This window comes from Nerophis lumbriciformis, linkage group LG20 (genome assembly GCF_033978685.3).
Source record: "Nerophis lumbriciformis linkage group LG20, RoL_Nlum_v2.1, whole genome shotgun sequence".
NCBI lineage: Eukaryota > Metazoa > Chordata > Actinopteri > Syngnathiformes > Syngnathidae > Nerophis > Nerophis lumbriciformis.
In genome coordinates, this window is record NC_084567.2 from 2,945,942 (window position 1) to 2,958,443 (window position 12,502).

General features: G+C 38.3%; 2 protein-coding genes across 2 annotated transcripts in view; one reads left to right on the top strand and one right to left on the bottom strand.

The window, feature by feature from the left end:
• LOC133619182 (uncharacterized) overlaps positions 1 to 12,502 on the top strand; it is a 178,677-nt gene that overhangs the window by 130,901 nt on the left and 35,274 nt on the right. The window lies entirely within an intron of this gene.
• LOC133619189 (uncharacterized) lies at positions 2,817 to 10,304 on the bottom strand. The gene is made up of 2 exons (XM_061980114.2): positions 10,096 to 10,304; positions 2,817 to 4,839 (listed from the first exon to the last, which is right to left on the bottom strand). The coding sequence occupies exons 1-2, from the start codon at positions 10,271 to 10,273 to the stop codon at positions 3,833 to 3,835; spliced, it is 1,185 nt and encodes a 394-aa protein (XP_061836098.1). The 5' UTR covers positions 10,274 to 10,304; the 3' UTR covers positions 2,817 to 3,832.

Below are 12,502 nucleotides of genomic sequence, written 5' to 3' on the forward strand. Positions count from 1 at the left end.
AATTCACATTTCTATCACAATGATCATACTGTAAACATGGTAAGCTAACTTCATTAAAATTAATAGTCCTGTCAATAGCATGGAATTACAATTCAAATGTAGTTTTTTTGTAAGCCTTTCAAAAGAATTCAAAATATGAAAAATTAATGAAAATTAATTGAAGCCATCAGACACTTGAAAAGTGGCACATCACATCTCTAATGTAATCATTTTAACTTTTCAACAGAAATAGCACTGCAAAAATATTAAGGACATACTTCTGTATTTTGGTAGTTATGCTGTCAACATTTAACAAGATTTCTTCAACTTGGACTTGAAAGCATAAATAGTATAAACACTTTTAACAGTATAACAGTACTAAACAATTCCAATAGATAACATTGGTGTCATTACCTTTTTGTTTGCTCAATTATTGCCTCCGTAAATAAAACTTCGGCATTTATCACATCCAAAGAATCTGTTTGGGCGACGGAAAACGTTGAAAGTTTTCCACTTGTACCGAAATCTGTTACCCATCGGAATTTGTAACTCCAGGGGGCGATGTTCCCATGGCGTTTGTTTGATGGTTAAACGGCAAGCCCAAAGAGGAGGAGAAGAAGAACGCTTGCGTAAATGGCGTAAACTATCCTTAATGCTGAAACGTCAGTTGTCAGAATTTCAGCATTAATAAATTACACATATTCTGGAAATCAATGACTTGCTTTCATTATAGTACGAGTCCATTGTATCAGCTGTTGATTCTCTCTCACACACATACATTTTCCGGATTAAAAGCTATCATGGAATGAAACGTCAGTTGTCAGGATTTCAGCATTAATAAATTACACATATTCTGGAAATCAATGACTTACTTTCATTATAGTATGAGTCCATTGTTATTATTAATGCTGAAATTCTGACAACTGACGTTTCAGCATTAAGGATAGTTTACGCCATTTACGCAAGCGTTCTTCTTCTCCTCCTCTTTGGGCTTGCCGTTTAACCATCAAACAAATGTCATGGGAACATCGCCCCCTGGAGTTACAAATTCCGATGGGTAACAGATTTCGGTACAACAACGGCATTAGACTTGTGTTTTTTTGTCCCAACGTGGTCTTTTACATCGCTAATTCCTCCGTGTCCGATTGAAAAATCTTGTCTGCACAAGGTGCAATTCGCGTAGTTTTCACCCTTTTTGGAACGGATAATTATTCCCGGATAGGCTTTTGAATATTCTTCACGGAATGACTGCAGTTTTCTTTTCGGTTTAAGACTCGTTTGCGATTTTTCTCCGGCTGATTCCATGATCGTTCGCTCGTTTGGAAACAATGGCAACTGGTGCCTCGTGCTTGGCAGCAGTGCTATAAATAGCCTCGCGCATGGCATTCGGAATGGCTCGATAAGAAGTTACGGGAAGCAGTGTCGATTGTCATTGTTGTTACGTGCTTTCGTGAATAAAACCGTATTTTTTATCACTGCAACCGTAACCCGGAATAGGTTGATGAAAACCGTACTAATTACGGGAAAACCGGAGTAGTTGGCAGGTATGCCAAATAAGCCCATGTCTAACCTATATCGAGTTCGGTCAGCTGAATAATTTTGATGGTTACGTGCTGTTTGGGCGCACTACAATGCAAAGGAATTAAGGCAATTGCGTTGTTTATTTATTTATTTTTTCTATTGGAGATATACTACTATGTGTGAATAATTATTTGGCCTCGCTTTCAAGTGAAGCGCATCTCCGATTGGCGACAATGTAAGGATATTTAGCCTGCTTTGTTTGTCGCGACCGTCTATTTTCATTATAATTCAAGTTTGATGATAAAGTGCAGTCTGATGGGTTTGATTTCCCCCCTTCAGCTATTTGCCTTTGCCAATAAGTTGCAGGTCATTTATTATTATTATTATTTATTTAATTTATTTTTGTTTACCGTATTTTCCGCACTATTAGCCGCACCTAAAAACCACAAATTTACTCAAAAGCTGACAGTGCGGCTTATAACCCGGTGCGCTTTATATATGGATTAATATTAAGATTCATTTTCATAAAGTTTCGGTCTCGCAACTACGGTAAACAGCCGCCATCTTTTTTCCCCGTAGAAGAGGAAGCGCTTCTTCTTCTACGCAAGCAACCGCCAAGGTAAGCACCCGCCCCCATAGAACAGGAAGCGCTTCTTCTTCTACTGTAAGCAACCACCCGCCCGCGTAGAAGAAGAAGAAGCGCGCGGATATTACGTTTCATTTCCTTTGTGTGTTTACATCTGTAAAGACCACAAAATGGCGACAGGTTTCCGGTTCATGAAAAGACGCAATCTCTCCATCCGCACACGGACTACTATTTCACAGCAACTGCCTAAAGACTTTCAAGAAAAGCTGGCTACTTTCCGTGCATATTGTAAAAACAAGATAGCTGAAAAAAAGATCCGGCCAGAGAACATTATCAACATGGACGAGGTTCCACTGACTTTTGATATTCCTGTGAACCGCACTGTGGATACAACGGGAGCACGTACGGTGAATATTCGCACCACAGGGAATGAGAAGTCATCCTTCACTGTGGTTCTAGCTTGCCATGCTAATGGCCAGAAACTTCCACCCATGGTGATATTCAAAAGGAAGACCTTGCCAAAAGAGACCTTTCCAGCCGGCGTCATCATAAAAGCTAACTCGAAGGGATGGATGGATGAAGAAAAGATGAGCGAGTGGTTAAGGTAAGTTTACCCGAAGAGGCCTTTTTTCACGCAGCTCCGTCCATGTTGATATACGACTCCATGCGCGCCCACATCACGCTGGTTTTTAATATATTATTAAAGTTTGACTGACCTATCTGACTGTTTTTTTGACATTCCTTTAGCGCAGTTAGATGCGGCTTATAACACGGGGCGGCTTATAGGTGGACAAAGTTTTGAAATATGCCGTTCATTGAAGGCGCGGCTTATAACCCAGGGCGCCTTATGGTGCGGAAAATACGGTAAATAGAGATGACATACTTATGTTATTGTATAATTTAAGTTTGTGCGCGTGATTGACAGCCTAAGGCTTATGAGGCACATTTTGTATTTATTTTTTTATTTCAACTTAAAAACGTATGAGCCTATGCCTACAACATAGGCTATGTGTTTATCTTTATTTTCCTGCCTGTCGTTGACAATTGTCAATTGTCTGATATTTTGTCATGGCTGCAGATCAATCAATAAAGGTTCATCTTTGTCGCAAAATTGTTCACTGCTTCACTGTGCACCCCGCCCTCGTCCCTATTTGAGCATTATAACGTTAACAAGTTAATATTCATTGAAATAAATTCAGAACATTTTTTTTTTACCTAACGAAAATATAGGCCTAGTCTTTCTAAAACATTTTTTTTAACTTCTTAAAAGCCTCGTTCTGCTTGCTGCAACTGCGCACACAAAGTGTGAGGAACGCACTCCTGATCTGAGGGCATTGGCAACAATAGTCAACACTTTCTTAATGGAAATGACAATAATATTATAATAATGATAAATAATATTATCACGCATTAATATATCTTAGCCACTAATGCGTGGCCAAGATATATTAATGCGTGGCACGCATTGAATGTCTGTGCTGCATTGGATCAGTCTCCTTTCTTTAACAGGCAAAAGCTTTATAACCTCACTAATGCCTTGCATCGTCTATATTAGATATATAACAACTGGCGGATGGCGGGCGGGTGTGGTTTTGATAAAATGTTGATTCGGGTGGATGCGGATGGTTGACGACTTTTGTGATGCGGTTGCGGATTAAATAATTGCCTATCCGCGCATCTCTACAGCACACTGACTCGGAACTCATGAGGGAATCTGCTGTCGTACTCACTTTCTCAAATGTAGCGTTACACTTCTAAGACTTGACAATCTTTTGTGTCTCTGTTGTGAGTCAGCGTGTGAGCCGTCAAACTTTTCTTATACGAATAACTTTTACCGCAAACTAAGCAACTAAAGGGTTTTTCTCCTGTGTGTGTTGTCATGTGTGAGGCCATGTTTACCTTTTGGGTGAATCTTTTGCCACATACTGAGCAACCAAAGGGTTTCTCGCCTGTGTGCGTCTGCATGTGTCGAGTCAAATTGCACTTATAAGAAAAGCTTTCGCCGCAAACCGAGCAACCGAACGTTTTTTCTCCCGCGTTCGTTGGCAATGTTGCGTTTTGAGAGAACTGTGTCCCACAAACGTAGGAAATCATCTTTTTTTCTCCTGCGTGCGTATGCATGTGCCGGGTCAAATTGCACTTGTAGGAAAAGCTTTCGTCGCAAACTGAGCAACTAAAAGGTTTTTCTCCGGTGTGCGTTCTCATGTGTGACGCCATGTTTGTCTTCTGGGAGCAGCTTTTACCGCAAACTGAGCATCTAAAGGGTTTTTCTCCGGTGTGTGTCAGCATGTGTCGGGTTAAATGGCGCTTATTAGAAAAGCTTTTACTACAAGCGGAACAATTGAAAGGTTTTCCTTCTGTGTGTGTTCTCGCGTGTACAATCAAATGTCTCTTAAGAGAAAAGTTCTTCGCACAAACTGAGCAAGTCAAACATTTTGTACCGGTCTTCCTTTTCGAGCATTCAGAGTGTTTGTTGTCAGTGTGAGTCCTCATATCGCCTTTACAGTCTGTGTCGCTGCTCAAAGGTTCCTGGGCGTCGTCCTGGTCTTCGTCCTCAGGAGAGTGTGACGTTGTGTCGTCACTAACCGACAGTGGAGCCAAGAGGTTGTATGCTTGTGGTTTGTCTTCATCGTCTTCAATCTTCACAGAGACGACAGTCAGGTCAGCCTCTTCTGGCTCGAGAAGACACTCTCCCTCCTCAGGGGCCTGGAATTCCTCCTCTTCTTCTTTAATGTGGGGGGGCCGCTGCTTGTCTGCGAGACACAAACACACTTGAACTCAGACACGTCCAATGTTACAAAGCCCATCAAATGCGGAGAACAAACTATGAAAAAACAAAAAGACTATAAACATGGAACCAAAACTTACTTTGACAAGGGACATGAAGCAGGATCTTAGAGGAATGGACAGAGCATAAATGTGGTGTGGAGGTCGTCAGGACGAACAACAGAAAATGAATGAACTTAAATACTTATGGACATGAGTAACAACAGGTGCGTGACTCAAAACAGGTGCGTGACATGACAGGTGAAACTAATGGGTAACTATGGTGACAAAACAAAACAAAAGTGCACAAAAAGTCCAAAAATAAAACCTGATCACACAGACATGACAATATTCCTTAAGATTTATTTATGCAAGTTTGAAGTATCAATTATCTAAACACAGTTTTGTTTGCATATTTTCAGGATATATATATATATATATATATATATATATATATATATATATGTATGTGTGGGGAAAAAAATCACAAGACTATTTCATCTCTACAGGCCTGTTTCATGAGGGGGGTACCCTCAATCGTCAGGAGATTTTTATTTTATTTTATTTTATTTTTATTGCGCTCTACTACGGTATCGAGCACTATTTTTTGGATAACCTTATTAAGACATATATATATATATACATATATATATATATATATATATGTATGTATGTATGAAATACTTGACTTGGTGAATTCTAGCTGTCAATATACTCCTCCCCTCTTAACCACGCCCTGCCCCACCTCCGACCACGCCCCCACCCACTCAAACACTGAGGACATCTATTAAACAAGACAAAAGGCAAGGAATCAAACAGAGACAGAATTCAATTTGGACTCAATTGAGGAGAGACGGCGTCAACATGTAACCTCTCACAGTGTCTTAGCACGCTCTGACGAAGAAGGTTTTCGTCTCCTCTTTTATTTAGATGTTCAATGTTTACGCAACAACACCTGTCTCAGCAGGAATGGGGAGTATGTAAACAGTCATTGTTTTTGGTCACATTGACATACCTGCCAACTTTTGAAATCAGAAAAACCTAGTAGCCAGGGTCCAGGGGCCGCAGGCCCCGGTAGGTCCAGGACAAGGTCCCGGTGGGGGGTTCAGCTTCGCCCCCCCCGACGCAAAATGATTATTAGCATTCAGACAGGTTAAAATGTTGCTAAAACCATCACTTTTCTATCAGTCACAGTGACTTTTCAAAACAAAAATATTACAGCAAAAATCATATGGGTTGATTGACATGTTTATTCTGTAAGATAACTTCAATAGTTTGAAATTATTTTGACAGTTAATGCCAGTTATCCTGTCAACCTTTCACAAGACTTCAATTTGTTAATTGAAAGTATAAACACTTTTTACAGTAAACAAATGGTAAAACAGTACTAAACAATTCCATTAAAAAAAAAATTGGTGTCATTATTAACTTTCTGTCCAAGCTTGTATAATCTACTGCCTTGTTCAATTGTAAAAAATATTCTGTGCCTAAAATTCACATTTCTATCACAATTATCATACTGTAAACATGGTAAGCTAACTTCATTAAAATTAATAGTCCTGTCAATAGCATGGAATTACAATTCAAATGTCGTTTTTTTGTAAGCCTTTCAAAAGAATTCAAAATATGAAAAATTTATGAAAATGAATTGAAGCCATCAGACACTTGAAAAGTGGCACATCACATCTCTAATGTAATCATTTGAACTTTTCAACAGAAATAGCACTGCAAAAATATTAAGGACATACTTCTGTATTTTGGTAGTTATGCTGTCAACATTTAACAAGATTTCTTCAACTTGGACTTGAAAGCATAAATAGTATTAACACTTTTAACAGTATAACAGTACTAAACAATTCCAATAGATAACATTGGTGTCATTACCCTTTTGTTTGCTCAATTATTGCCTCCGTAAATAAAACAGAGCAGGTCAGCAGCAGGAAGCATGAAGTGCTCTAAAACTTGCTGGTAGACGGCTGCGTTGACCCTGGATCTCAGGAAACAGAGTGGACCGACACCAGCAGATGACATGGCAGCCCAAACCATCACTGATGGTGGAAACTTTACACTAGACTTCAGGCAACGTGGATCCTGTGCCTCTCCTGTCTTCCTCCAGACTCTGGGACCTCGATTTCCAAAGGAAATGCAAAATTTGCTTTCGTCAGAAAACATGACTTTGGACCACTCAGCAGCAGTCCAGCTGGTGTCGGTCCACTCTGTTTCCTGAGATCCAGGGTCAACGCAGCCGTCTACCAGCAAGTTTTAGAGCACTTCATGCTTCCTGCTGCTGACCTGCTCTATGGAGATGGAGATTTCAAGTTCCAACAGGACTTGGCGCCTGCACACAGCGCAAAATCTACCCGTGCCTGGTTTACGGACCATGGTATTTCTGTTCTAAATTGGCCCGCCAACTCCCCTGACCTTAGCCCCATAGAAAATCTGTGGGGTATTGTGAAAATGAAGATGCAGAATGCCAGAGCCAAAAACGCAGAAGAGTTGAAGGCCACTATCAGAGCAACCTGGGCTCTCAAAACACCTGAGCAGTGCCAGAAACTCATCGACTCCATGCCACGCCGCATTAACGCAGTAATTGAGGCAAAAGGAGCTCCAACCAAGTATTGAGTATTGTACATGCTCATATTTTTCATTTTCATACTTTTCAGTTGGCCAACATTTCTAAAAATCCCTTTTTTGTATTAGCCTTAAGTAATATTCTAATTTTGTGACACACGGAATTTTGGATTTTCATTTGTTGCCACTTCAAATCATCAAAATTAAATGAAATAAACATTTGAATGCATCAGTCTGTGTGCAATGAATAAATATAATGTACAAGTTACACCTTTTGAATGCAATTACTGAAATAAATCAAGTTTTTCAAAATATTCTAATTTACTGGCTTTTACCTGTATATGGTGTATGGTGACATGGACTAAACATATCCACATATATATGGTGTATCATGACATGGCCTAAAAATATGGAGATATTAATAAAAGGCCATATCGCCCAGCCCTAACACAAAGCTATTTTTTTTTTAGAATAAAACAGAAGAGAATTGAAAAATATCGATCTACTTCTGACCCTATACTCATACCTAAAATCAGGCTTGGGCATATTTTTGACTCGGGGGCCAAATTTACAGAAAAAAATATGTCGGTATTATTTTTAGGAAGACTATTATAAAACCTCACAATAATGTCTGATTGAATGCTAAAAACGTTATGACAGACCGCCTTAAAAAAAACGGAATGGAATTTTTAATTTTTTTTTACTGAATGAGACACCCAGAATGTACATGAAAATAAAGAATGTGGGATTTTCAATTTTAACTATGAAGGATAAAACACTGAATATTGACAACATATGAACGTCACACCCCCCCCCCCCTCTCCATACACATGTTTTACAATCAACCAAAATGCACCAAACACAGCAAAATATGAATGCGATGGGTAAAAAATATATATATGTGATATATCACTAAGCTTTAGAACGTTGTTGTAAAAATCTCCTTCCACGTCTGTCACTAACTCAGTGGAAACGCTCCCCACCCACACTGCTTGGTGCCTCGTCTGAGTTGCTGTGACTTACATTACCATAGTAACTAATTACATGACCATAGTAACTCATTAGATGACCATAGTAACTCATTAGATGACCATAGTAACTCATTAGATGACCATAGTAACTCATTAGATGACCATAGTAACTCATTAGATGACCATAGTAACTCATTAGATGACCATAGTAACTCAGATGACTATAGTAAATCATTAGATGACCATAGTAACTAATTAGATGACCATAGTAACTCATTAGATGACCATAGTAACTAATTAGATGACCATAGTAACTAATTAGATGACCATAGTAACTCAGATGACTATAGTAAATCATTAGATGACCATAGTAACTCATTAGATGACCATAGTAACTCATTAGATGACCATAGTAACTCATTAGATGACCATAGTAACTCATTAGATGACCATAGTAACTCACTAGATGACCATAGTAACTCACTAGATTACCATAGTAACTAATTAGATTACCTTAGTAAATTATTAGATGACCATAGTAACTAATTAGATGACCATAGTAACTCATTAGATGACCATAGTAACTAATTAGATGACCATAGTAACTAATTAGATGAGCATAGTAACTCATTAGATGACCATAGTAACTCATTAGATGACTATAGTAACTAATTAGATGAGCATAGTAACTCATTAGATGACCATAGTAACTCACTAGATTACCATAGTAACTAATTAGATGAGCATAGTAACTAATTAGATGAGCATAGTAACTAATTAGATTACCATAGTAACTCATTAGATGACTATAGTAACTCATTAGATGACCATAGTAACTCATTAGATGACCATAGTAACTCATTAGCTGACCATAGTAACTCATTAGATGACCATAGTAACTCATTAGATGACCATAGTAACTCATTAGCTGACCATAGTAACTCATTAGATGACCATAGCAACTAATTAGATGAGCATAGTAACTAATTAGATGAGCATAGTAACTAATTAGATGACCATAGTAACTCATTAGATGACTATAGTAACTCATTAGATGACCATAGTAACTAATTAGATGACCATAGTAACTAATTAGATGACAATAGTAACTCATTAGATGACCATAGTAACTGATTAGATGACCATAGTAACTAATTAGATGACCATAGTAACTAATTAGATGACCATAGTAACTCACTAGATGACCATAGTAACTCATTAGATGACCATAGTAACTAATTAGATGACCATAGTAACTAATTAGATGAGCATAGTAACTCATTAGATGACCATAGTAACTAATTAGATGACCATAGTAACTAATTAGATGAGCATAGTAACTCATTAGATGACCATAGTAACTAATTAGATGACCATAGTAACTAGTATATCATGCAAAAGTGCAGATTCCAAGCATGTAAAGACTTAGTATGGTTGAAGACTTACGGTCATTAGAAAACATGAGTGCACATCATAATGGCAAATACACTTTCCAGCTTTTTTAAAGATCTATTTGGGAATGTCTGGTGGGCCAGATTCAAAAGCTTAACGGGCCGCATGTGGCCCGCGGGCCTTACTTTACCCTATTTTGTATTTTTGTCTATCACGAGCAGGTTGAATATGGTGGGAGAGATTATTAACTAATAAAAAAACACACATTGAACCTCTCAGTAGAAGATAAGTAACGCGTAAAAAAAATACCTTCAAAATATAAAACATTTGGAGTATTTCTAGCAGCTTCCAGTTGTGGTCGATGTCGCTCCTTCTCCTCTCTTGTTCTAGAAAGTTCCTCCTCGTACGACGTTATCGTTCTCTCAAACAGCGCGAATATTTCATCGGCCGCCGCCAATAATCTCTCCCTGATCAACTCTTTCAACATTTTTAATCTTTCTACTCGCCTCGCCCGTGGTCTTTCTTGCTAACTTCCGCTTTCGTTTTCTTCGAGGAGATTTTACGGAAGTCAAGGACTCGTGACGTCACGCTACTGCCACCTTGCGGCGATATTGAACGCATACTTGAACGTTACAAGATACAAGCCCGTAAGAGAACAGTTCACGATTTATGTTACGTTTAATAATACAAATTAATTGTTAAGAAGGACAGATTTAAAAATGCATTAATATTTTTTGATAGCTTGATCCACACTCCAGTTCGAACGATGCTGCGACTGCGCACTAATTGCTTGCCAACCATAGACATGTTGTAAGGGTACGCAGCATGGAGCGCTACTGCCTACTGGCGCTGACGAGACGCGGGGCCGCCATCTTGGAGTGGTGATCAGTGCAATTCATTTGGCAGGAGCAATGAACTGTCAGCGCATTTAATTCATCTTACCTCACTGAATACCACTGATTTTCACACACTTTTTTTTCTCATATGTGTAGCTATGATAAAGGATGCAAGTTTTATTATTCATAGTTTGCTTAACAGTAATAGAATATTCTTATATGCTATAAGCAGGGGCGCCGCTAGGGATTTTGGGCCCCATGAAAAGAATCTTTACAGGGCCCCCAACACAGTGTCATTATTTTTTCTGTATTATAATTTCATCATCATTAGGGGCAGGCCCGGCCCTAACCAATCTGGCGCCCTAGGCAAGATTTTAGGTGGCGCCCCCCCACATCGGCAGTGAAGTGTATATACTCACAAGAACCCGAATAGCTTTGTCTTTGACCTTTTTTTTTTTTTACTTACAACTATACCTAATATATAAAGGGGTGGAAAAGTGACTATTACCTGCAGGGCAAACATTAGCTAACCAGAAGGCAATAACAATGTAAACAAAAAACACCTGCTTAAAAGATCTAATACAAATGTCCCTGAGGAATGTAAGGTGGGAGTACTGTAATTACCTAACGTTACATTATTATTTTCCATAACAATTTAGCCCCCTCCACAATATTAACCCGACGTTAAAACAGAACTAGCTATTTATTGATTAGCAATTGCCGAATCATGTAACATTAGCTTAATGCTAAAAAGCCAGGTTACTATCACATTCTGTAACAGACAAATAATTTCATGTAGGCTAAACCATGGTATTTCTGTTCTAAATTGGCCCGCCAACTCCCCTGACCTTAGCCCCATAGAAAATCTGTGGGGTATTGTGAAAAGGAAGATGCAGAATGCCAGACCCAAAAACGCAGAAGAGTTGAAGGCCACTATCAGAGCAACCTGGGCTCTCATAACACCTGAGCAGTGCCAGAAACTCATCGACTCCATGCCACGCCGCATTAACGCAGTAATTGAGGCAAAAGGAGCTCCAACCAAGTATTGAGTATTGTACATGCTCATATTTTTCATTGTCATACTTTTCAGTTGGCCAACATTTCTAAAAATCCCTTTTTTGTATTAGCCTTAAGTAATATTCTAATTTTGTGACACACGGAATTTTGGATTTTCATTTGTTGCCACTTCAAATCATCAAAATTAAATGAAATAAACATTTGAATGCATCAGTCTGTGTGCAATGAATAAATATAATGTACAAGTTACACCTGTTGAATGCAATTACTGAAATAAATCAAGTTTTTCAAAATATTCTAATTTACTGGCTTTTACCTGTATATATATATTTTTTGCTGATTTCTAAACATTTCCACACTGATTTATGTGTTCTATATTTATTTACAACTTGACTTACATTTTCAGATTTCGAACATCAACAATCTAACATCTACATCTAACAATGCTGGCCTAACATAACCAGAAATCATGATCATAATTAAAGATAAAAGTAGTTTTTATTTTACTTTCCCTGAATATCTAAAAGTAATAATGTTCTCTTGTCATATTATGCTCCTTGCAGTGCTGTTTTTAGTTTTTAATCCAATCAGAAGCAGGAAGTGTTGACCCACAAAGAAGGAGAACCAAACGTTGCTTAGGTGGCAGATACATATTTGCCAGGCCATTTTCAAGAAGGATATTTAAAGAGAAACTACATCTTGTGAGACCATGTTGGCTCACCATTTCCACTCGAATCAAGTGACTACGAGTGGTTATTCGGCGTCGAATGGGTGCTACAAATTGTGAATTTGAATATTTTCTTCATTTTTTTCACGTTTAATATGTTTTTTTTGCTATTTTAATTTTGACAGTACCACATAAG